Source organism: Suricata suricatta, chromosome 17, assembly GCF_006229205.1.
Source record: "Suricata suricatta isolate VVHF042 chromosome 17, meerkat_22Aug2017_6uvM2_HiC, whole genome shotgun sequence".
Lineage (NCBI taxonomy): Eukaryota > Metazoa > Chordata > Mammalia > Carnivora > Herpestidae > Suricata > Suricata suricatta.
This window is the reverse complement of record NC_043716.1, coordinates 58,483,887-58,509,464: the sequence shown is the minus strand read 5'-3', so window position 1 is coordinate 58,509,464 and position 25,578 is coordinate 58,483,887. Positions and strand designations below refer to the sequence as shown.

General features: G+C 54.0%; 1 protein-coding gene and 1 non-coding gene across 4 annotated transcripts; one reads left to right on the top strand and one right to left on the bottom strand.

Annotated features, from left to right (window-relative positions):
• Positions 1-348: 348 nt before the first annotated feature.
• On the top strand, positions 349-17,447 carry NARF (nuclear prelamin A recognition factor). 3 transcript variants are annotated; one of them, XM_029927700.1, is made up of 11 exons: positions 349-477; positions 1,674-1,754; positions 3,689-3,832; positions 6,634-6,766; positions 8,725-8,859; positions 10,871-10,989; positions 12,235-12,364; positions 13,357-13,420; positions 14,149-14,286; positions 14,552-14,709; positions 15,990-17,447. In XM_029927700.1, the coding sequence occupies exons 1-11, from the start codon at positions 451-453 to the stop codon at positions 16,229-16,231; spliced, it is 1,371 nt and encodes a 456-aa protein (XP_029783560.1). In that variant the 5' UTR covers positions 349-450; the 3' UTR covers positions 16,232-17,447. The 3 variants fall into 3 exon arrangements, with proteins under 3 accessions (XP_029783560.1, XP_029783561.1, XP_029783562.1); XM_029927701.1 differs by lacking the exon at positions 1,674-1,754; XM_029927702.1 differs by lacking the exon at positions 3,689-3,832.
• Positions 17,448-19,400: 1,953 nt separating this feature from the next.
• Positions 19,401-19,472, bottom strand: TRNAQ-CUG. The gene has a single exon. It is a non-coding gene; the product is annotated as a tRNA-Gln (tRNA).
• Positions 19,473-25,578: the final 6,106 nt, after the last annotated feature.

The following is a 25,578-nucleotide window of genomic DNA, read 5'->3' as shown; positions in this document are numbered from 1 at the left end:
CGAGGCGTGAGCCGATCCGACGGGCCCAGCGCCGCAGGACAACTCGAGGCCGACTCCTAGAGAGGGAGGGTCTGCGCGTCTGCTCCACACTGTCCCCGACCTGCGCTCTTCCAAAACGGGCCGGAGAACTTGCCGGGCCTCCACAGCGTCCGCCGCACCCCGCCCTCGCGCCCTCCGATTGGCTCTAGGGTCAGGCCCGCCCCTTCCCGGCGCTCTCATTGGCCTAGGCGGAGCCGTGTGGGAGGGAGCCGCACCGCCCTTTTCTCACTTCTATTGGCGTAGTGATGAGGCCCGTCTCTTCCCTGCACTCTCATTGGCCGAGCGGAGACGCCGGGGGTGGGGCCAACCGGGGGCAACTACAACAAAGGGCGGCGGGCGGCAGGCGGCAGTGACCGCGTCTCCTGGTGCTCTTTCAGGCCGAACCTTGGCCCTCCGCCTGCTCCGCTCCAGATGAAGTGTGAGCACTGCACGCGGAAGGTGGGCCCCGCGCGCTCGGGGTCGGGGGTCGGTGCGTGGGTGCCCGGAGACACCAGGGGGTCTGAGCTACTCGAGGTCAGGGGGTCGGGGGCTGCCCGGGTCGGGGTCGGGTCTGCTTGGGGTCAAGGGTCAAAGACCAGCCCGGCTGAGACGGGCCGCTCCGGGTCAGAGAGTCGGGGACTGCCTGCGTCTGCGGGCATCCGGGAGCCCCGGTGCCCCAAGAGTCGGCGGTGCTAGCCGTTGCGCGGTCCTCACTCCCGGTCCCCGACATCTGCCGCTCCGGGCGCCTCTGCGTCCGCGTCACCCCGCACACTTGGTCGCGTGTCCGGAAGAATTAGCTCGGGTATTAACTGGTTAGAAAGCGAGTGTGAGTAGTTGGTAAGCTCCGGGCGCTGCACGTTGCCAGGGGTCTGGAGCTACAGCGTGTCAGGTGACGTTTTCAGGTACCTTGTAGTTAACGTTACATTTGTGGTCATGTTGGGGTCGTCTTTCTAGTTGTCCGAGCACTTGTCCATGCTTGCAAATATCTTCGAGGCCGGAAAAAGAAAACAAAAAATAGACCAACCTCTGCAACCACTCAGGACAGTCATAGAAGCACGTTTCTTGATGTGGATGATTGAAACCATGATAAATGTTTTTGAAGAGGGTTCTCTACAACTTACATGCTTATAGTAACAACAAAACAGTACAGTCATGTAGGAAGGTCAGGGCTGGTCCTCACCACCCGCGTAATCATGGTAACCGGGAGGGCCTTCCACACCTGTTTCTAAGCTTTGGGAACCTAGCCATTCAGAGCATGAATGGGTTTTGTTTGTTTGTTTTTCCACAAATTGGATCATATAAATATTCCAACACTTTTTTTTTTTCCAACCTAACATTATACAGCAGGTTTCAGAGCTTCCCACACAGTTCTAGTTCATTGTATTCTAAATAGAGTGTGTGTTCGGGCCGTCGGTGTTGATTTACCTGTGGATGGAAGGCCACGTTGCTCTAGTTCTCAGTTACTGCAAGGGATACAGATACAGATAGAGGAGGTGTGTGTGTCTGCATCTGTGTGTCCACAAGTATGGCCGCTTTTATTTTGTAGAAAAGACTTCTACACATGAGGTGAATGGAGCAGAGAATATGTGCAACTTTTCAAATTCAGGAAGTCAAAATAAAAGTTGTTCTTTTATATGTTCCCTTGCCTTTTCAAGGAATGTAGTAAAAAAACAAAAACCGATGACCACGAGAATGCATCAATCGATGTACCAAGTCTGGGCCATGAGCATGCAGAGGCAAGTAATTTTTCAGTTTCGTATTCTGTAGTGAACACGCTGTGGCCGTCTTTGTCCCCTTCGAGGGCTCCTGTCCCCTGCGCATTGTGCTCTAGGAAAGAAGGTGCTGAAGTGGTGCCCTGCCAGGGCCACACACACGCGGTTGGTCATTCCGAGGCACGTGACCCTTTGAGACAGAAGTGCCTAAGAGCCAGTGTTCTGAGAACACCGAGCCAAAGCAAGCTGCACGAAGGACAAAGAAAAATGTCCTCTTTAATCGTTTATTAGAAATAGAAGTATAGTATTTATATATCCAATTTTATTTAATGAAAAGCTTCATTCTGTAAAATCGGAGTTTAGGTAGGTAATTTATAAAATAATTCAAATCTCATGATCCTGTAAGTTTATTTTTCTAATGGTTTCTTCTCGAACTCCATCCCTGAGTGTTTACATCCTCCTTAGCTAGCAGTGATGTTTTGTTTACTAGGTAGGGGGAGTTTGCTCTTCCCTTGGAAAGTGCTGGTGCCGACTTCACTAGCGGGAGCTGGCAGCTTGGGGGGAAGAGCAGCAGGCTTCTCTGTAGTTTTGATGTCTGGCCCGACAGGAACTGATCTCTTCCCTCCCGTCCCAGCACTGCTCTGTGGTCCAGCGGCCATAGGGCTCGCAAGCAGCAGATGAGAATGGCACCCAGGGTGCAAAGGTGGAAGAGGCAAGACGTGCCTGGTGCTCCCCACACCCACTCTCTGGCCACATCACTGCGGAGAGACATCTAACCCTGGGAACCCCAGTTTCCTTATCAGTGAGCTGGGGAGTCCAGTTACTGCTCTCCCAGAGCTGTGGTGAGGCGGAGATAAGGTGTGCGCACAGCCTCAGAGGGTGCCCTGCCAGCACGGTGGGTGGTATTCCCTTACGATAAGCAGGTCAGGGATGAGGTGCACTCTCCAGGCCCAAGGGAGGTGTGGACAGAGTGCTCTGGGGGAGGGGCAGTGGGAGCATTGAGGGTGTCTGGGTAAGGGGATGGATCATGTGTGTGTTTGGGGGCAGGTGATGGAGACAGGTGGCTTAAGGTACTAGAGTAGGGGACAATGAAGGAAAGGACCTGAGAGACAGGTGGTTGGGCCTGGGCAGGCTCACCAGAGTGGCAAAAGCAGGAAAGAGGATGCAGCGCAGGAAGGAGAATGCCCTTCTGGTGCCACAGATTCTGAGCTTTCTGTGGGATGGCAGTCTGGAGCTGGGGCAGCGACACAGCCCCACTGGAGGTGAAGACTCGAGAGGCATTGGGGGTGGGGGAGCTGACCAGAGAGTGGTGGGCAGTCTTCTGCAGAAAGCACTGGGTGGTGCACTGGGAGGGAGGAAGTCCTGCTGGGCACAGTGCACAGCGTGCTCACGGATACCCCTGCAGGCACAGAGAGGCCGGATTCTCAGTGTAGCACAGCAGTATCAGTTAGGCACCAACTGTGTGCCAGGCCATGGGCTCCAGACCCTTGGAGTGGCAGCTCTGGCCCCACTGGGAGCACGTTAGAAGGGGAAACTCTGGGTCCCCACTCGGACTTCCTGAGGCCAGGCTGCAGGCTTTGATGGGGGAGCCATGGGCCCTAGTGAGCTCTCCCCACGGGCACAGAGCAGGCTGAGAGCAGGAGTTCTCCAGGGCAGCACAGAAGAGGATCCAGGGAGGAGAAGGGCCAGGCCAGCTCCCAAGACACAGGAATGGAGATTTCTTCCCACCTCACAACAGTGCTATCCTGTTCCTGCCCTCAACTGTCATCTGCTTGTCTTCCTGGTGTCACTGTGACATGTTCTGTGCTCCTCCAGCCCCTGGAGCTGCAGGCCTGGCTCTGTGTTGTCCAAGGGGGTCCATGTCCTGTGCTGGTGTCATGCTGTCACTCTCCCTAGAGAAGCACGTGTTAAGAGTTTTTACTGAAAAATCAGACCGAAACCTCATCTTTCTTTTGTAGAAGGGAGAATTCCATAAGTTGGCTGATGCCAAGATATTTCTGAGTGACTGCCTGGCGTGTGACAGCTGTGTGACTGCGGAGGAAGGGCTCCAGGTTTCCCAGCAGAACGCCAAGGACTTCTTTCGAGTTCTGAACCTTAATAAGGTAGGGCTTCTGGGGCACGTGCCGGTGCTGCGGCCCCAAGGAGGCCAGTGGGGGTGAGCCGTGGAGGCCCCTGCCGGGGCACAGGACACATGGTCTGGCCTGGCCCTGTGTCCCTTGCCTGACTCCATCCCCTCCAGACCCCACCAACAGCCAGAACGATCTCCACCCAGGGACACGGTCCCTCTCTGACGTGGAATGAGGCGAGGTCCCTGGTCTGTTCGCAGAGGCGGGGTTCTGGTGTGATGGGCTCGTCAGGCTGGGGCAGTGCTGTGGTCCCTCAGCCTCCCTGTAGACCTGTGTCACTCGACTGTGAGCAGTGGCTTTCCTGACAGGAAGACAGGTGAAAGGAAGGGCTGGGGAGCCTGAGGGGCTGGATGGCACACCTGGGTCTGCCCCTCGCTCCCAGAACTTGTCAGGAAGCACGGTCCCACACGGCCCTGCGCCTGCGGCCGTCGCGGCGGTCTGCACTGTGCCCGAGGGAGGCAGAGGCCAGGAGGAGCAAAGTGGTGTCTGCATGTTTGCCACCCCTGTGGCATGTTCCTGGGTGTGTCCTTCAGCATTTTTAGGTTACATTTTCGGATAGGTTGTCAGCATGGTGTCTGTCCGTTCCCTTCCCTGCATTCGGCTCCCTGGGAGGCCCGTGCTCGGGCATCGGATGGACTCTGAGCCAGGAGACCTCGCCCTGTCAGCCCGGTCACGGCGCTTGCCCGTCCCGCGGGCTCTCCCTTGTCCTCTGAGCAAAGCGGCTTCAGCTGTCTTATTACACTGAACAGACTAGGCTCACTTATGACGAAGCTGAGTCCCATCCCCCTGCCCCCCCCCCCGCCTGCACATTCTACAAAACAGCGGGCTTCTAACTCTGTAGTGGCAGTGCTTTTTGCCAGAATGCCCTTAACACTGGCCGTCTCCCTTCCTGCTCCCACCGTGATCAGTGAGAGCACCCACGTCCCGCTGTCCTGACCACACCTGCTCTCAAACTCCAGTGTGATCACTAGAAAGCCCCATATGCGTTTTCTCGATCATTAGTGAGGCGGGAGAGCTGTAATGTGTTCATGTGCCAGCTGTTCATGGCTCTGTTAGTTCGAGACCACATGCAGCCTCCAGCCGCTTAACAGCTTGGAGGGCAGTCCCCTCGCATAGACCAGTCCAGAGTCAGCAGTCGCCTGATCCCCTCGCAGCACCCCGAGCCCCGGCTTACATGGCACAGCTGTTGCCTCCCGGCCTGAGCTCGTCACTCCGTGTGTCTGCACACTCCTGTCACGCTCGAGTCACCGCACTTCTGGAGCAGTGCAGAGCACTCACTCCTCTCTAGCTGTTAATTCGAGTTGTCACAAGAAGGCCTTCCGTACTGCAAGATGTACGTACGGGATTAGGTTCTATTTTAACGGGCCCCATCCTTCCCTTTGTTCTGCGTTCTCACCTTTCTTGGCTGACTTCGCACTATTGGGTGTTAACTGGGACTTGGACGTGCGTTGCATTGAGTTGATAGGTTCATGCAGGGAAGTTTGTGTTTTACTGAATAGTCTTTTCGTCCATGATCATGGTTTGTGTCTCCGGTTAGGCTGTGTGTTTTTGTTGAGTCTGTCTGTTCTCTGCAACTATAACTTGTTCTTGGTGTGACTGGGGCTCTGTGGTGGTTTGTTACGTGTACTGCATCTTATTCTATTAAATTCTGTAATACTGATTTTTGTTGATGTGGAAGGCTGCTGGTTTTCATGTATCTTTTGTATGTAGCTATTTTGTAAGCTTGATACTCTCCTAGTTTCCTAGATTACTTCTAATTTTCTAGGTGTGTTGTCCACCAATGATAACTTTTTTTTTTAAGTTTATTTTGAGAGACGCAGACAGAGCATGAGTAGGGGAGGGGCAGAGAGAGAAAGAGAGAAACCCAAGCAGGCTGCACGCTGTCGGCACAGAGCTCGAGTCAGGGCTTGAACTCCTGAAACTGCTGTGTCCCTAACAACAGCTCGGGTGGCTGGCTCAAGAGCCCAGAACATACTTCCAGTTTCACAAAATACCCTTTTCCTTATGATTTATGCCAGTGAGTTGGGGACCCATTTTGTGTAACTGAAATACTGACTGCTATGGGTCTCTACCAGAAATTTCTGCAAACATCTATTTAATAGTACAACTTTAAAAGCATTTCCACTGAGGTCTGAATCGAGATATTACTACCTTTTATCATTGCTGTTATCAGAGATTGAGTTAAAGGTCCTAGACACAATCAGAAGAAATCGGAGTCGTGTGGGTTAGAAGACGTAAAAGTTATCATTGGCAGGGGCTCCTGGGGGGCTCAGTCTGTTAAACATCTGACTTGATTTCAGCTCAAGTCGTGGTCTTACAGTTTGTGGGACAGCATGGAGCCTGCTTGTGACTCTCTTTCTCTTTCCCGCTCAAAAAATAAACATTAAAAAATCTAATCGATGAAATCTCTTAGGATTGTACTTCTTTTCCCTGAGAAAGAGCAGGCGAGGGGGCAGAGGGAGAGGGGCTCTCAAGCAGGCTCCGAGTTCAGCACAGAGCCCCGCAGGGGGCTTGATCTCATGACCATGACAGCAGGGTCTGAGCCAAAATCAAGAGTCAGATGCCTAACAGACTGAGCCACCCAGGCGTCCCCGGATGTCATACTCCTTAACCCTAATTTTTTCCCGTTTCCTTAATTATACGTGCTAGTAGCGTATTTAGGAGTCTTTCCACAGAACATCTGCAACATTCGGTGTGCTCTGTTGTTTTTATTATAGCATTTTACTTTACTTTTTGTCCTCACCCACACGAATAACATTCTACTGTGTTTCTTCCAGAAATGTGATACCTCACAGCACAAGGTGCTGGTAGTGTCGGTGTGTCCTCAGTCTCTGCCTTACTTTGCTGCCAAATTCCGCCTCAGCGTGACGGATGCATCCAGAAGACTCTGCGGCTTCCTTAAAAGTCTTGGTGAGGCTCCTTGATATTGTTTGTGCGTTTCTGATGCCAGTTTAGAGCTGCCCTTGGGGCCTCCAAGTTCAGCTTGAAGGGGCACAGCATAGACCAGGGCCTCTGGAGCACCTCAAGAAATGTGGGAGGAGACCCTGCGGGCACCCCTCCCCTCTCGCTGTGCAGACAGGTGTTCCGCGACGCCTGCGGCTGGCCCTCCAGGAGCGGCAAGGGATGGGGTGGCCAGGGACACGTCGGAGGTTCCGGCGCTTGCTGGGGAGAGTGGTCTCGTCCCGGTTCCCGGGGCCCACGCGTTTGATAGAGCGTCCCTTCTGCAGAGTTCCCAGGGTGCGCTCCGAAGAGCAGAGCGGGGAGGGACTGGGTTGTGTCCCGTGCACAAGAAAGGCAGATAGGCCCCCTCCGACATGGTTAAGCGCTCCGACGTGAACAAGCTAGAATCGTACTGTCCGAAGGAGCAGTAAGAAGGCTCCTGTGTTGTCCGCTGTTGTTGGACCGGAGCTGCCCAACCCCGGCTCTCCCCCAGCCCCCGAGGAGCGTTTGTCACCCCATGTGTCCTCATGCACATGACCACCCAGTCGGCTCAGGAGACAGCAACTGGGGCTGTTAGCCAACATGAGTTTCTGGTTTTCTGAACTGGCTTTGAAAGACGGAAGCGCAGGGGGGTTCCTAATAAAATAAGGTGCCACTCAGAATAGAGACGGCCATCCCCTTAGAGCACTGGGTGTGGCCTGGGGTCCCTTGAGCACTGCCCACTGTCAAATAGGGCCCGGCTGCGAGCCTGGATTTAGTTACTCTTTCACGCTTGTGGTCTGAGAACGCTCAGGTCAGCTCAGCCTTATCAAAGACCAGAGTCCTTACATACTCTCTCTTCTCATGGGGAAAGGACCTATTTTGGGGGTAAACTTTTTTTTAAGTTTATTTATTTAATTTGAGAGAGATTTAGAGCCTGATCGGGGGAGGGGCAGGCTTCATATTGTCAGTGCAGAACCCAACATGGAACTCCACCTTACGAGCCACGAGATCATGACCTGAGCCAACATCAAGAGTGGGTTGCTTAACTGACGGCCACCCAGGCGGCACCACTTGTGGGAGAATTCTTTTTTTGAGAGAGACAGAGTGCAAGCAGGGGAGGGGGAGAGAGGGAGACGCAGAATCAGAAGCAGGCTCCAGGCTGCGAGCTGTCAGCACAGAGCCAAATAAAGGGCTCGAACCCACGAACCTCAAGATCATGACTTGAGCCAAAGTTGGACACTCAACTAACTGAGCCACCCAGGCACCACTTGCGGGGAAATTTTTGAAAAGAAAATATTGGGCATTACATGTTCAAAAATATGTTTGTAGTGAAACTCATTTAAGGTAATACTTTAAACGGTAAGATGATGCTTATCTTTATAATGTCTCTTTTTATAAGAATAACCGTTTGCTTTTAAGATTTAGATTAGCTGCAGATATTAAAGTTCTTTTAACTTTGTTGTAATTAAAACTGTGTTCTTTTGTGTCATGCTTATGTGCCATTATTAAGAAATTTTATTTTAGAAAGATAGCTGAGAAAAGAAAAAAAGGATAGAAACAAATCAGCAAAATGATTATAGCTGTCAGAAAGATAGGGTCTGCCAATTTACTCGTTTATTTTCAAGATATTACGGATCATCACAGACTGAAATTTAACCACTGATTGAAAGAGAGTGGTGCTGGTATCTGGAATATTCTGTTACTTTTATGGGCTACCATGAAGTGTTTATGCAGATGTAGAGAGAAAACACACACAGGTTATCGTGAAAAGTGATGTGTGATTATTGTTTCAGGGAGAAGTTAAGGCACAGTCCTGGACTTCTGCTGTCTGTGCTGGAACGGGAGTGGGAGTGAGGGAGATAGTGCAGGGGTGCTGTGGAGTCTGATCTTCAGGCCTCAGCCTTTTGCAGGGCAAGAGAAGCTACACGCTCCCCTCTTTCTTGCAGGGGTGCACTATGTCTTTGATACGACAATCGCTGCGGACTTCAGCATCCTGGAGAGTCAGAAGGAATTTGTGCATCGCTACCGCCAGCACAGTGAGGGGGAGCCCGCGTTACCCATGCTCAGCTCCGCCTGTCCGGGTGAGCACCCAGAGCCAGCTGCTGTGCCTCCGTTGGCCTGTGGCAATGTTTCTTGTGGGTCTGCATTGGGAGCAAGAGAGGAGGTGGGTGAGGTCAGAGGTCCTGGGTCCCCAGCAGGTCCATCCAAGCCCCCCTCACTCGGCCACTGACTGATGCAGACCAGCCCCCAGCCCCCATCCGGCCTGATATTTGCTGCATTCAGGGTTTCAAGCTGTTCATGTCTCTTTATGTGTAGGTTTGGAGCTTCTAGAATATTCTTCCTAGATAATGATGCACTTTTCCTTTTGGAGTTCTTTCTACCAAAGTGTGTCAGAACTATAAGCTGTTCAGCTTCATACCGCCTCTCAAATTCAGGGAGAGGAGGCGAGGTTTGGTTTAAAACTAATTCTTTTCTATGACTAGCATTGTCATTTATGCTTCCCTGTGACAAGGTGAAGAAATTGAAGCAACATCAAGGTCAGGTGATATGATGTGGCAGATAGAATCGGGATCGCGAGGGGCCCTGTGCTGGTTCGCGGGACTCCCAGGTCCTGGGGTGCCCTTGCTGCCCACAGCCTTCTGCTGGGCGTACCTTTGCCCAGCGCCCAGCAGAATATCTGCAGATCACTTCTCCGAGTACATCCCCTTGTCCCATCTCGTCTGTGGTCTGACGAGGAAAGTGCCAGCACCCAGGGTAGGACACGGGTGCTGCTGTGAAGCCAGCAGTAGCTTCTCTGTTGCGTTGTCTTCTGGGGAGATGAAAGGAGACTCCGGAAAAGCTAGCCTGTCTGGTTTCAGATGCAGAAAGCCGTGGGGCCTGGGACCCTGCTTCCTCCTCTCTGTCCCTGCTCGGCCTTCTTCCCCCCAGGCTGGGCATCCTCCGTGAGCCCTGGCCTTTACTTCCTGGTGTTCTGCCTGATGTCATGAGGCGCCTCTGGCCAGCACCCAGCAGCTTGCCTGCAGCCCAGGGATGCCACCTGCCTGGGATCTGTTTCTCGAGCTGCTGGCCTTGGCACTGAGCCCGGGGGCAGGGCCTTGGGCCCCCAAAGGTGCCACTGTGTTTGGTAGTTTTTCATCTTGGATGCTTGGAGGCTGGGGTGAAGAGAGCCATCCTCCAGGGCCCCCTTCTCCTGGGGTTTCTGGGGGCCACTGCAGACATTTCCCGTCCTGTAGGTGATGGCAGAGGTTTGAGTTTGTTCAGATGGGATTGTCCTATCAACTGGTGCCTGCCGCTCCTCCCTGCCAGGGGTGGTCACAGGGCAATGGTCAGCTGTCCCCAGGGTCTGACGAGCAGCTCATCGCCAGGCTTCTGTGCCTCTGTGTGCTGTGGTGCGCATGCCCGGCTGGGGTCAGCAGGCCTCTCACCAGGCTGTGCCCGACGGGAGAAGGATGCGAGCTACTGACCTCTCTGACTCCTGTCACCCCTGGAAACGATAGCAGGAGGGTAACCTCCGAGAGCACAGTGACCATCAGCCACTTGGGAAATGCTTGGTACCATGCTGGGCACATAGCAGGTGGACAGCAAGTATGCGGTCTCATGCTGTCTCTGGGGCATGTGCAATCCTCTTATGTCCTTGCCCTGAAAAGTGAGCAGTTGTTGCCTGTTCATTTCCAACAAGTGAGCAAAGCAGGGTGGGCTTTGTGGCTGATGCTCTTTCTGAGCAGGACCGGCGGCAAGGACAGCGCTGTGGCCGTGTGGCAGAGCAGGGCCAGCACCCTGGGACACTGCCACGCGGCTGCTTCTCTAAGCTCGTTCTCTTCTGGGGGACCCGCTATGCCAGTTTTCACCTCCTTCTACTCCATCGTCTGTGGCCAGGCTGACAGGGCCATCTTCCCGTTCAGGGCACATGCAGCTGGGGCTCCCAGGGGGCACGTGGCTGGGGATCTGCCATGAGCTCCTAGGGAGGTCAGAGTAGATGTCTGGCTTTACCCCAAGTGACGGGGTCTGGGAGCTCCAAAAATTCCTCATGTGTGACCAAAAGCAGGAGGAAGCCACTGTGAGGAGCTGATGGGGGGCCTGTTCTCTCCCCAGGCTGGGTCCGATATGCGGAGCGGGTGCTGGGTCACCCTGTCACCCCCCACCTCTGCACCGCCAAGTCTCCCCAGCAGATCATGGGCTCTCTGGTGAAGGATTACTTCGCCAGACGGCAGGTAAGCCATCCTTCTCCCAGAGGGCAGCGCGTGGGCCAGGAGATGGGGGGAGTGTTCCCACCATGCGCAACCAGGGTGGTCTCCAACCCAAGCCGAGTAGAAATGCTGCCCATCCTGCTAAGGGGAGCCCCTGGCCTGTGCCCCAGACCACAGCGAGCATCAGTCTGACTCTTAGCCGCTTCTGCCCTCGCGTGATGGGAAATCTCCCAGCCAGGCTCCTGAAGGCCATCCCACTTGCCTCAGCTGCCCCAGGTCCCCCACCGTGGATGGCGCCCCATCTTCAGCTGGTCCCTGTGCTGTCCCTCCCATTCAGAACCCCTGCATGCCGTCCAGGGCCACCGGAGGAGCCCGGCAGAGGCCAGGCCTGGGTCCTCTTGGAAGTCCTGCCGTTCCCATGCCACCCACGATGTGGCCCCTCCTGTGGCCTGCTCTCCAGCTGCCAGAGCCCCCATGGTCCTCAGTCAGAGTAGGCAGCTCTCCAGGGAACCAGCAAGGTCCCTGTAGGAACTGGAGAACACGGAGAAACTAGGAACCGCCCAGACTCACAGCCAGTGTCAGGAAGCCACATGCTTTTGGCATCCTCGTTAATTTAGTGGTGGGTATGTTCCCTTTTCACTGCCTTGCTCCTAACATCACCACAGTTTGTGAATCGTAAATGTGATATCAGGTGTATGTGTTCACTTTGGGGACAGAAAGATGAACTATGGGACTGCCCCACTCCCACTGTTTGGGGGAGTCCAGGAGTTTCCCGGTCCGTGGGCCTGCTGCAGGCCGGCCAGGCATCCTCCTCAGACTCTGGCCCGAGGAGGGTCTTTCCACCGAGGCCTCTCCACCAAGGTCGGGTACCAACTGCCTGTTCCTGGTATGGCTACCAATTCCAGGTCAGCCGTAGACACCAGAGAGGTAGCTTGGATAGGTGTCACTTGGGCAGTTTCCAGAAAGTCCCGAGGTAAACCAGCCGGCCGTTCAGCAACCGTCTAGCAGTAGCTTTTTCCTAATCATGTATGGTCACCGTATGCACAGGTTTAGGGGGAAACAGGTTCCGCTTTCCACAGCTTTTCCAAGGGCCTTATAGGCTTTGGGTGACACCACCTGGGTCTCCAGGGCATGGTCTGTCTGTGCAGCTGGGAGTCAGGCAAAGGTCAGAACCTGGTCTGAGGAAGCACCCAGTGGGTGTTGTGGGCACCAGCATGCAGCTCCCCTTACTTCCCACAGCCCTGACCTGGGCCTGCTCTCTCTTCCCAGAACCTGTCCCCAGACAAGATTTTCCATGTTCTCGTGGCCCCTTGCTACGATAGGAAACTGGAGGCCCTTCGAGAAGATGTTCCCACAGCTTCACACGGCTCCCGGGGTGCTGACTGCGTGCTAACCTCAGGTGAGGTGGGGGGCAGAACTGGGGACTCTTGGGGCCTCTGGCCAGTTATCCTCTGAAGTCACAACAGGCCCACCGAGGGCCGGACTGTGGGAAAGTGGAGAGGGGCAGCGCTCACGCAGCATGGAAAAGTCGTGTGTGAGCCCAGAGGCTCTGCGGACAAACCAAACCTGCGCCCTGAGACAGAGCGGGGACCTGCAGGGACCCAGCGCCCTGGGCCTGCTCTAGCCTGTGTGCCGGGGTGGGGGCGGGTCCCGGTGTCCTCCAGGACCCTTCCGTAAACATCGCAGTGAGGGTGGGGGTGCGGCTTACGTCTGCTGAACCTACGTGGGTGTACTTTAGGCTGGTTCTCAGGGGTCAGTGACTCCCAGACGTGGGTCCCCTAAGCTGAAATTCCAGCATGAGAACCCCCATGCCCCAGGGGGAAGGAGACAGGATGGTCCGAGCACCCAGAGAAGGGGACCGAGGGCGTCTACTTACCTGGTACATGGTGGGTTTTCCTGCAACGCAGAGTCACTTTGACTGTCGTTCTCAGACACTGAGTCCTCTCGTGCGCACGTGACACCACGGCGGCTGATGGAAACGTTAGCTGTTTCCGGCAAAGGCTTCTGGGGCCCGTTGTGTGGAGGGAAGGAGGAGGTGGTTCCGATTCTCAGCTCATCTCTTTGCGCACAACCAGATGCCATGTAAACGCATCCCCTGTGTCTCTGTCATCTGTCCACAGGAGGCCGTGTGCAAAGAGTTTCTGCTTCAGAAACAGAAATGTGGAGAGATTGTAAAATCCCTCATATCAAGGGCAGGAGGAGGAATTGGACTCTTCTTTCACGCTTTATCAGAGTTTTTAATTTTATTAGTATTACATTACACTAGAGCTGGGCTCTGAGAGTGACAGTGCCCAGGATCACCTTAACAGGGTTTCTGGTGAGGGAGAGGATTCCAGAAACAGCTCCTGAGGAGGGCTTGCGCGGTGCCTCACGCCCCTTCCTTGTCTGCAGGTGAAATCATTCAGATAATGGAGCAAAGCGACCTCGTGGCAAAAGACGCAGCGGTTGACACTCTGTAAGTGAATTTTGTAGGGAGGGACACCTTGCAGCGGGAGCCTCCTGTGTGAGGCCACATGCAGCCAGGGGATGGGGTTCAGGGGCCTCTGACCTGCGTTGACACTTCCTGTGTTGCCGCTCAGCCCTCACCACAACCCACTCTTCCCAGCTCTTCCCTGGGATGAGGGCGGGGCCTGGTGAGAGATGCCCCTGGAGGTGGGGTGAGCTTCCATGGTGATATTTACATGCCAGCTCCATTTCTGAACTTCTTGTGTTCCCGACATTGAGCCTCTGGACCTGCCCGAGGCTGGGTCACCTCTCGGGAAGAGTGGCTCCCTTGGGCTCCACGCAGGCGAGGCCCTTTTATTGAAGGTTGTCCTGAGGTTTACAGAGTTTAGACAGCTGGCTGCAGCGTCTACGGCCAGAGCCTGTACTTGTCACCTGCCTCCGCTGGGGTACATGCACACGCTCCCAAGTGGCCCAGAGATTCCCAGCTCTGTCCCCAAGTGTCAGGGTTCGGGGCGTGGGGGGGGGGCGGCACATCTGATGCAGGTGCACTGTGTGGGGCTCCGCCTGCTGCTTTATCTTCCAAGGCTGCAGGTGGCATTTGTGCTGATCACTAAAACTCAGTAACGTGAGATTGTCGCCCCAAAGTACAGATGCCTGTACAGGATTCCTCTCTTAGTGGGGATCCTAAGACTTCGGAAGTTTGACTTAATCTTGCTGTTGCTCTTCGTCCCTGGGAAGGTTTGGAGGCCTGAACGAGGAGGAGATGAGGCGCCATGACGGAGCCAGCTCTGATGGGTACCTGGCGCACGTCTTCAGACACGCGGCCAAGCAACTGTTTGACGAGGACGTGGGGGAGGTCACCTACCGCACCCTGAGGTCTGCCTGCTCGGTCAGCACTGCTGTCCAGGGCAAACGGCCCAAAGCCAGCTGTGCGTGCGTGCGTGCGTGCGTGCGTGTGTGTGTGTTGGGGTCGGGGGCTGTCCTAGGTATAGGATTTAGAACAGCCAAGATCAAAAAGCCGCCTTTGGGTTTGTTCACAGATTTTTCATTTTGCTAACATTTTAAACTTAGATTTGAAAATGACTGTCAAGCCACAGAGGAAGGACTCTGTAGATGAAAATCTATTCTGTTCGCTTTACAGGAACAAAGACTTCCAGGAGGTCACCCTTGAAAAGAATGGGGAGGTTCTTTTACGCTTCGCTGCTGCGTATGGCTTTCGAAACATCCAGAATGTGGTTCTGAAACTGAAGAAGGGCAAGTTCCCATACCACTTTGTGGAAGTGCTTGCCTGTGCCGGGGGTAAGTCACAGGGGCTCTGCCCACAGCCCCTGAGGAAACAGGCCCATGTGGGCCACCCCAAGCCTCTCTCAACTCTGACAGACAGCCTCATGGGGCTGTGGACGCTGCCCTGCTGGTTGACACAGTGGTCCCTGTCCTTCCCTCACCACAGAGGAGAAAAGCCAGATGTCCGATTAGAAAAGCCCTGGGACACAGTCCCAGAGAAGAGTGGCACCTTGAGTGGCACCAGAGGAGAGCCTGCTCTCGGTTCCAGAGGCCCCACCTGCAGCCAGGTTCTGTCCCTGAGGGATGTGAGAAACAGGCCAACAAGAGGGACCAGGACAAGGGTCCCACAGCAGAGGCCACGGACTTGCTGGTGTACCGCGTGTGGGTGTCGGGGGAGAGGATCCTGTGGCCTCCGTGTGGAGGCGGGACCACCTGTGCCCTGAGTGGGGAAGGCCCAGAAGGTTCGAACTTCCCTGCAGAGAGGAGGCACAGCCGGGGTGCTGGTGAAAACCCACCAGCATCTGGGGAGGGCACCTGAGGGCACAGAGGAGCAGACAGGTGAGGGTGAGGAGGGGGCACAGGACCCGGGCTGGGATCTGAGGAGAGGAGCAGACTGTGGGAGAATGGGCAGGGTCCTCTCCCTGGCTGAGCATCTCTGAGATTTGAGGTCAAAAGTGCAGCTGCTGGGTACTGCCAAGGGATAGGTGGAAAGGTACTTGACCAGGGGGGAGATTTGCTCCAGATTCTCTTAAATGGATGTAATCGTATAAATCATGACATCATCTAATACATCTGGGGGTAAGCAGCATGCGTACGTGGGAGGCACACCCTTTATCCAGCCTGTGGTACTTGGGTATGTGGGCTTCTGTGCAGGCCACGGGTTCCTGTCCCCTCCCTGGTGCCACCAGGTGGTGACCAGCGCTTGGAGGCTTTACGAGACAGCAGTGGCGTGGCTGCCCATCAGCAATTGTCATGCTCTTCTGGTTCTGATGACTCTCAAGAGAAACCAGAAGTCCAAATACACATACGTAGCCATCCAGTTCTAAAGATTGGCAAGTTATTCGGTTTTAGGTAAAAATCGTTTCCTGGGTAGCGTAAGTAGGTTAGAATAGGAAGCATCCGGGGCTGTGAGCCCATAACCTGGTGTTCTTGAGAGTCAGGGGCCCCACACGTCCAGGGTCCAGCTCCAGGCTCTGGCCGCAGGATGCGCACATGGCCGTCGCTCCTCTTCTGCTCTGGAGCTGCCCCCTTTGACGCGGAGGAGGAAAAGCATAAGCCCCCTGCTCATCTTTCAGGGTGTCTGAACGGCAGAGGTCAAGCCCAGGCGGAGGATGGGCGCACAGACAAGGAGCTGCTGCGGCAGATGGAGGGCAAGTACGCGGACGTCCCCGTGCGGCCCCCCGAGAGCAGCACCCACGTTCAGGAGCTGTACCAGGAGTGGCTGGATGGGGCCGACTCCCCCAGAGTCCAGGAGGCCCTGCACACCGTGTACCAGGGCCCAGGGCTCCCTGCTGCCAGCCGAGACATCAAGTGGTGAAGGTGGGCAAGGAGGTGGCCCCGCCAGCTGCCCAGGGAGGGAACCACTGGGAGAAGGCCGCTCTGCCCCTCAGTCGTTCCTGTGCTTTCTGGAGCTCTTTCCTCCTGTGTGTTGGTGGCTCCCTCCCTCGGTCCGACGTGGTGCTATCTTCATAACATGTGCGACTGGCATATTTTAACACAGGAAAAGGATTGCCCCAATTTAATATACTTTTATCTTAAGACTGAAAAATATCCCAAAGAACAAAAATAGAGACAGACCACTATCTTTTAGCCTTCAACAAAAAAATCTCAAAAGTGTCATGTGAAGAGCTAAGACCCCAGAAGTCCAGATTCATTTGCCTCAGAGCAATTTGATGTGGAAATAAAGACAGAAGGCGGGTAGGCTGTGGGGTGGTGGGGCCACGGTCCACGGTCTGCCCCACTTGGCTTTTACTTTACCCACTCACGTTACTCCTGAAAACGTCAGAACGTGAATAAATTGCATCCTTTCAGAATCGGGGGCTCATGTACGAAGCTGGCTTTCCAGATGTTCTGATGGCGTAGGCCACGCTCCTTGCCGCCGTGGTTGTCACAGATGGTAGCAGCTCCCTCCTGGGACCAGACCCCAATCAGGGGGCCCCAGACTTGTACTTTTACACTGAGCCTCAAGGCCGGCCTGGGAGGCCTGGCAAGGGGGACAGAAAGATGGAGGACAGACTGGCTGCCCCGCTCAAGCCAGGGTGTGTGAGCGGGAGGCAGCCACCTCAGTCCCTCCCTGGCGGGGTTAGCAGGGGACAGCCTCACCCCGCCCTTTGCTGCTTGAGGGACGGTCATCCTGCAGCCCACGCCGCTCCTGTGAGCACCTGAAAGAAGGAACATGATGCAGTTTACCACGATACAAACAAGGGCTAGCGAGCAGCCAGAAATCTCCAGACCCGGCGCATCACATCTGGGCTCATCCTCCACAGGAAGACCTCTGCAAATGCCTCAGTTTAGATTTTCAAAGCACTTGGATTTGGTTAACACGAGTGATGACCCTCGTGAGCCCTCCATGCCGCGGGCCCATTCCGGGCGGGCTCCATTTCCCTCATCGTGCTCCGTATCGTATCGTACCCATAGACCTGTCCAGGTTAATAGCGGGATAGTGTGTGAAACTGCACATTTTTCCTTTCAGTCTGTTCATACTCGGGTTTCATCCTCCAGGGTAACTATGGAATAAACAGTTGCAGAACGTGTCTGAGTGTGGAGAGCGTGGGAGGCAGGCTCCTCCCTGCCGGAGACCTCAGCGGCTCCCAGGCGGCATGCCCCCTCGCGTCGTGTGCTTCCCTGCCCGGCAGCAGGCCCCGGGCGGGAGCTCAGTCCTCTGTCTCTAGCTTCAAAAGCAGTCTCTTCCAACTACAGCAAAGGCCCCTGGCTGCCAGGGCGCAGGGTGACAGACTGGGGGTGATCACTCGAGGTGTGGGGTCTCATCCGCCCCACATCGTGGGGTTATGGCCATGTTCGTCCTAACTCCAGCCCTACATGCAGAGAAGAGGGGGCGGTCCCACAGTCAAGCTGGGCTGGGGCACGGATGTGTGGTGGGCACTGGTGGGTCCCAGCATGAGGAGAAGGGCAGAGTAAGTCCAGATTCACGGCACCCCTGGAGCCGCTCTACAGGCATTAGCTGGGGGACTGCTAGTGCCTTCCGTGGACTGTGGCCGGCAGGTTTGCATGCACGGTGGCTGTCCTGAACAGCTCTGCTCTCCAGAGCCCTGCAGAGCCCAGATTTTTCCATTGCATTTCCACCTGGCCTTAGTGGTTGGGCCGATCCCAGCCAGCATAGACCCTGGTCCTTCGGCCTCAGCTCTGCTGGAGTGTGGACTGGAACTCAGCCATGTCTACACCATGTTTGATGTTGGCCTAGGGTATGGAGCAGGGGCACTGCCTGTGTGCTGGTCCCTGTGCCGCTGACATAACGGTGTTCTCTGACCTCAGCTGCTGCCCAAAGCTGAGCATCTGGCTTCGGGACACTTGCCTGCAGTGGGAAGACTGGATCTTCACATGGAGGCCAGGCCAGATGTTGCAGGTGAGGGGCATGTGCCCCACAGGCAGCTTACTTGACTGAGGCCACTTGGCCACCAAACGTGGGCTCCCTCACATCAGGGGCCCAAACTTGGTGTTTACAGTGCCACCTCCTTTCCCTCAGGCATTCCCTTTGTTCCCAGTCAGGAACAGGTAGAGCAGTTAAAACAGATTTTTTATGCACAAATAAGGAAATCTCTACAGCCACGTCACCAAGGAGTCCTCACAGTAGGACCTTATCATGATCCATGAGCAAATGGGGGGAGCTAGGCTTTTCTGGGGCTCTTGCTCAGGCCCCAAACCAGTCATGAGCCCATTTGCACAAAGACAAGCGGGGAACAGGAATAAGGGGGGAGGTTGAGCCCTGGGGCCTGTGGCTAGCAGAGGCAGGACTGAAATCAAATCTGTGTGGCAGAGCTGTGACGGACCCGAGGACTGACTCGTCCTGCTCCCCTCATGTATAAACAAGGAGGCTGACGTCTGACAGGGTCTTGCCAAGGTCATGTGGGAAGGAGACACGGAGGTAGGCCCCTGGCCCTTAACTCAGGACTAGTAGATCTGCTCTAATAATGAAAAGAATTTGCGTTTCCTGGCAGTGACCAGGTATGAGCCCCTTTTGGTCTCCATTTTTTAAAGGCAAGCTGGAGAGATGAAGCACACGTTAAGAATAGCAGAGATCAGGAAATCTCTAACATGTTCCCTCTGGGGAGAGAGCAGGAGCCCTGGTGGGCCACCCATACCACCCCACTCAGAGGTCCATACCTCAAGGGTCCCTGGAAAGGCTTGTGCCCAAGTGGAAGCAGGAAAAATCCTGGGCCCCTGTGCACCCTGAGGGCAGACTGGGAGAACCGGAGCTTTCAGAGCAGACTGGCCCCTGAACCAGACCATGTCCTCTAAGCCACGGGCAGCAGTGCGCAGGGATGGGATCGGGGGTGCATGGACATTCGAGGGAAAGGTGACCGGTCACTGTGGAGGGACCAGTGGGGTCGAATGGAGGCTGCACCCAGAGATCCCCACATGAGCTCAAAAGAAGAGACGCTGGCCTGGGAGGCACCAGGCTGTCTTGCTGAGGGCTGCATTGCCCATCACCTGGCACCTGGAGGACACACAAGGGCCACAGGTGAGGCAGGTCCCACCGAGATTTGAACTTGGATCGCTGGATTCAGAGTCCAAAGTGCTGACCATTACACCATGGAACCAGACACCAGGGATGCCATGGGCTACCCTTGGCCTGAGGGCACTGGGGGGAGAGACACCAAAGTGGGGATTAAGACACAAAAGGGAAAGGGGACCAAAAAATCATGCAGGTCCCACCAAGACTTGAACTCAGATCACTGTATTCAGAGTCCAGAGTGCTGACCATTACACCACAGAACCAGCTGCTGCTGCTGCTGTAGGCCCTGCATGTCCTGACGGGGAGATGGAAGGGGACACGGAGAGCAAGCAAGGTCTGTGGGCTGCTCCCTAGGAAATGGTGAGCACGTAGCAGAGGATGGTTTCGCTCCATCAACCCCTGGGTTATGGGCCCAGCACACTTCCAGTGCGCCACTCTGTTGCCCCTGGTGCCAGCTGCCCAGGCCCTGGATGTGACAGGTCTGATGGTCACAGCCCCTCCAGGCCAGGGTGATGAGGATGGCAGGCTCCCACAGGGACTGGAAGAGGGCAAGGCAAGTGCCCACTTACAAATAAAAGTGGACTTCTGCTTTCCCTCCTTCAACTTCTTGTGGAAAGAAATGTCTGCGTTGATGTCCTTCTCTGCTGTTAAAAACAAGAAACACAACCTTCATAGCCCAGAGTGTCCGTGTCTCTGCCAGTGACAGCAGGTTCTGTGCGGCAGTGATGGTGGTTGGATTTTGGAAAGGAACAAAAATAATGTTTTTCCCCATCATTGGGAAAGGACTTCTAATTTGCATGATTATGAATAAATTTATTTTCATTCTGTTTCTTCTCTTGATCTACTTTTCTGAGACCAATAAAGTTGTTTCTCCAATACAAAACTGCTTTAAGTGTTATGACCTCTTGCTGTTCAGCTGTATAATTTGAAAAAAAATAATACCCTGCACTTTCAAATAGGTATGAATTGTTCCCCCAAGAACACTCCTTTTCGTGTAAAAAAAAAAAAATCTTATATGCTGAAACTTTTCAAGTAAAAACCATCTACAGAATTTGCCATTGTAGATGGTGATCTCTTCTTGAAAGCCAACAGAAGCATCAGGAAAGAGAAACGGACACTGAAACTGCTGAGGTCAAACTATGAGTGTCAGCCAGGATACTCAAAGGATATGGTTAAAGGAGGCTAAAAGGAATAGTAAGGGCCCCACCCCTAGCCACTGCACTGGGCAGGCAGAGTACCCCACCTACGGAACAGCTCCTAGGATGGCTGAAGTGGACAGAGCTCCACTCAGGAGCTGTGGCCTCAGGGAGAGTCAGCCCATGTGCAGGCAGGAAGGTGCACCCAGCCTTTCTTCCCCTTCCCTAATCTCCTTGCCAGTGCTTCCCATTGGCTGCAGCCCAGCCCTTTGGCCCTCTTGCCCTCCAGTTTCCCGTTGGTTCAGACAAGAGAGAGCTGTGGGTCTGGAGGGGAAACTTAAAAGACATCCGGAACTGTAGGGAACAAATAATAGCATCAGATGTATGACCACAACTGCCAAGGGCATTGAAGGGAGGATGAGAGTGAAGGAGGACCTGAAGTGAAGGGCTGGGCAAAGCTAGCTAGCAGACACTTCTGCACCCAGCACAGGGCGACCCTTGGCTCAGAACATCAAGACTGGCTGGTGGTTGGCACAGGGGAAGAGGATCCCTGAAATGCACCACAGGGCTATACTGTAAACCTGCATCTCTACCATAAAAGTCCTAAGAATATTGTCTGTGTTTATGAAATCCAGGCATGCATATCAATTAGAGACGAAAAAGTGGCCACTGGGAGAAGACAGTGGCAGCCCCTCTGGGCAACACGTCTCATCAATGCCCCAGAGCAGGGACTCAATGAAATCACATTGGAGGATCGGTGTCAAGAGCCTTGCTGATGAGGTGTGTGGATGGACTTCCTGGAAGGCGGCCAGAATTTGCCAAGATTCACATTCCACATGAAAGCTCGTCAAAAAGTCTCCACTGTAGGAAAGGCCCAATCAGATGGACAAAGGTAATCCACAGATGTCCGTCAGATCCTTTCTTCAGCCATCCTAGTGATGCCTGATTCACTCCGAACCAAAACGGCCTAGGGACAAGGAACGAGGCTAGACAAAGAGGACCACGCCTGCCCTCTGACTCCTATTTACATGTTTTAGTGGTCAGCTGTAAATCCCACTACTGGCGGGGGGGGGGGGGGGCGGGGGGGGGGGGACAGGAGGCGACAACCGGCCACCCGAAAGGCAGGTGACCTCACTGATGCTTTCCCTGCAGGAGACGTGCAAGGTCACGTCGGAACAGATCCTAATTCCGGACCCGGACTCGTGTTTCCCGTTCAGGACCCACCGTCCCGGGCACCACCGCTCGGGGCCAAACCGCGAGCCCTACAGTTCAGCGGCAGGCAGCCGGCCGTCGCCCACGGGACACTGTTGTCCGTTCAGTGCCCCACCACTCAGAAGCAGTGGCCCTGGAACGGGGCATCCGAGCCCGTCTCCTAGGGACGGTCTTGCACGCGACGGCACAGAAGCAAAGCGGCTGACGTCAAACATCGCCCAGTTGTGGACAAGGAGCACGTCCCGGTCGTCAATGCTAAGCCACGTCCAGCTGCAGGCCGGGCACGTTTTAGGCATCTGCGGGCGGAGAGGACAGCGGACATTGGGAGTCCGCCGGTTCAGCAGCTCCCAGTGCTCAATTCCACCGCAGGCGCTAAGCCCGGCAGCCGCCAGTCACGTGGGCGGCCGGTCACGTGTCCGTGCGTAAGGCCTCGCGGCGTCCTCGCGCTGTCGTCCCGCCCCTGGCGGGTGCGCGTACGTTCGCGCGTGCGCACCTCACGGTGAGGATTGCGGAGGGCGGAGAGGCCGAGTGCGTGCGCGTTCCCAGGGAGCTTAGCGGGGCGGGGTGGCGAAGGACATGGGCGGGGGACAAGGGGCGCGGGGTTGGAGGGCGGGGCGGAGCCAGCGTAGTGAGGGTCAGGGGCGCGGCTAAGGCCGTGGAAAGGGCCCTCGTCACTTTATGCTTCTAACCCTCGCTGGGCGGTGGCGACTTACCTTCCCGGACTCCGCCACCAGGGTGCCCCCGGCGGGTCAGGGTCCGGGAGGCGGGGGCAGCGCGGGATGGTGGCGCCTCCAGCCTGTGCCCTTTGGAGCACCTTTTCTATGAAAAATGGAAAATTCGGTATGAGAGTGAGCGTTGATCAGAGTAAGAAAGGTAGTAACGCCAAATCGCGCATTGTGCAAAGCTGATAAATACCACAAACTATACAGTTAATAAAACATTTCACTGATTAACTGTGTGACGCACCTCTCAAAAATATTTCTCCTAAATTTTTTGATGCAGTCTTTCCCTCTTGATAAGAAAGATTTGGTAACATTTTATTTGTGTGTTTATTTAATGTTTTTTTTATTTATTTTTGAGAGACAGAGACAGCATGAGCCCCAGGGGAGGGTCAGAGAGAGAGGGAGACACAGAACCTGAAGCAGCTCCAGGCTCTGAGCTGTCAGCAAAGAGCCCCGTGGCGGGGCTTGAACCCACGAACTGCGAGATCATGACCTGAGCCAAAGCGGGATGCTTAACCGACTGAGCCACCCAGGTGCCCCTATCTGTGTATTTATTTGGAGAGAATTTTGAGCAGACTTCATGCTTAGTGCAGAGCCTGACAACAGAGGTGGAACTCACTTCAGAGATCATGGCCTGACTCCCACTCTCAACTGACTGAGCCTCCCAAATGCTCCAAACACCATTTTTTATAGAGTGGGTAGAAACATAATTCAGTCATTCCCATAGTGGTGTTGATCAAATTTTGCTTTTTAAAATTTATTATTAATACAGAAAAGATTGTCAGCTATGCACTCTTTTTTTCTTTTTTAAAATTTTAGTTAACTTAGAGTGCAATATTGGTTTCAGGAGTACAATTCAGCAATTTGTCACTTACATACAGCAACCAGTGCCCATCAGACCAAGTGCCCTCCTGAGGTGCAAGGGTGGCTCAGTCAGTTAAGCATCTGACTATGATCTCATGGTTCATGGGCTTGAGACCCGCATCGGGCTCTGTGCTGACAGCTCAGAGCTTGGAGCCTGCTTGGGATTCTGTGTCTCCCTCTCACTCTGCCCCTACCCCACTCACACTCTGTCTCAAAATAAATACGCGTTTAAAAAAATTTTTTTAATTTTTTTCTCTTTTATTTATTGTTGAGAGGCAGAAAGAGACAGCACGAGCAGGGGAGGGTCAGAGAGAGAGGGAGATACAGAATCCGAAGCAGGCTCCAGGCTCTGAGCTAGCTGTCAGCACAGAGCCCGATGCGGGGCTTGAACCCAGAAACCGAAGCCGGACACTTAACCGACTGAGCCACCCAGGCGCCCCTAAAAAAATTATTTTTAAATAGTTGTTTCAGGGGGTGCCTGGGTGGCTCAGTTGATTAAGCAAGCATCCGACTTCGGCTCAGGTCATGATCTCACGGTCCACAGTCTGTGGGTTCGAGCCCCGCATCAGGCTCTGTGCTGACAGCTCAGAGCCTGGAACCTGCTTCGGATTCTGTGTCTCCCTCTCTCTACCTCTCCCCTGCTCAAGCTCTGTCTGTCTGTCTCTCTCTCTCTTAAAAATAAATAAACATTAAAAAAAATTTTTTAAGAAATAAATAGTTCTTTCAGAGGGTGCCTGGCTGGCTCAGTCAGTGGAGCATGTGACTCTTGATCTTGGGGTTGTAAATTCAAAGCCCATGTTGGGTGTAGAGATTACTTAAGATGTTTTTAAAAATAACAGGGCAACCAATTTTAAAAAGTTCTTTCAAATATTTTGAGAAGCATCTTTGCCCATTGTACATTTACTTGATCTCTGTCAATGAATCGCGATTTGAAACAAATGAATTTTTCATTAAACAGGCTTGGAGGAAATGATTGTTTATTGGAATGGGTGTCATGCAGCGTCATAGTACTCAGTGAAGTCAACGGACTTCAAAGTCTGGGTCCGGGCCACCCTCGATGCCCTGCTGGCTGGGTGCCTCCGGGTTTCTGTCCAGTCTGTTACCATCATGTTCTTTCTGATTTTTTGCTTCCTGTTGAGGAGTGTCCTGGTTCTCATAGTGTTCCTCATTTCGGTGTTGTCATTTCCATTATCCCTATTTTCTTAGCTATCAGGATTCTTTTCCTTCATGATATTGACCATTAGTGGTTTTCGTTGACATTGTGATACACTTTTGAGTTTTTTAAGTTTCTACCAGACTTTTTGCTTCAGTTTTTCCTTTCAGTAACATATTTCCTTCTTGTTGTGTTTGAATTTTCTGTGATCAGTAATTCTAGTATGCAACGTTCATCTGAACTTAAGGCAAACACAATGCAGTTCAAGTGCATTTTATTTTATTCTTAAGTAGGTGCCACACCCCGCGTGCAGAGCCAAACTCAGGACCCTGAGATCAAGTCCTGAGCTGAGAATGAGAGTCAGACTTTTAACTGACTGAACCAGCCAGGTGCCCCTCAGATACATTTTAAAATTGTCCCAGGGGCACCTGGGTGGCTCAGTAGGTTGAGGTCAGACTATAGATTTCGACTCAGGTTATGATCCCAGGGTTGTGGAATTAAGCCCTGCATTGGGCCCTGCAACTGCCTGGGATTCTCTCTCTCCCTCTCTGCCCCTCCCCCCTCATGCTCGCACTCTCTCTCTCTCCCTGTCCCTAAGTAAATAAATAAACTTTAAAAAAAGGTATTACAAAATAGAGTTGCCCTGATGCAGTGCTCTGTGATGGTATGACGGGAAAACCATGCGCCACGTTCAGGGACTGACGTGAGTGTGTGGCGTTCTGTCACTGGGCCACGTATTTCTTCAGGCCCTTTTGCTGCGTCATTACCAGCTTGAGTGCTGTTTCTTCTGAAACTTCCAGCTTTGTCTGGACAAGATGCTTCAGATTTGCTAAGACTAGACCTGCACTGTCTGCTAAGAATTTGAGTTGGCCCGCTGTGTGCTCACCGCTGCACCATCTGGGGGTGCAGGGACTGACCTGTGGGGTGTCCCTGTGTCTGTGCCATCCCGAAGTGCAGGGCCAGGAAACACACATGTCTGCATAACCTGTGGATTTGGGCCCATCTATGATTGTTTTTGTGTCTGGGTGGCTCAGTTGGCTAAGTGTTCGATTCATGATCTCTGCTCAGGTCTTGATTGACTGAGGGTCATGAGTTCAAGCCCTG

Bases quoted from the DNA above. Each gene is read 5' to 3' on its own strand.
- NARF (XM_029927700.1), top strand. From the start codon at position 451: ATGAAGTGTGAGCACTGCACGCGGAAG. The intron at 478-1,673 runs GTGGGCCCCGCG...TGCCTTTTCAAG, and splicing joins GTGAGCACTGCACGCGGAAG to GAATGTAGTAAAAAAACAAA. The intron at 13,421-14,148 runs GTAAGTGAATTT...GTCCCTGGGAAG, and splicing joins GACGCAGCGGTTGACACTCT to GTTTGGAGGCCTGAACGAGG.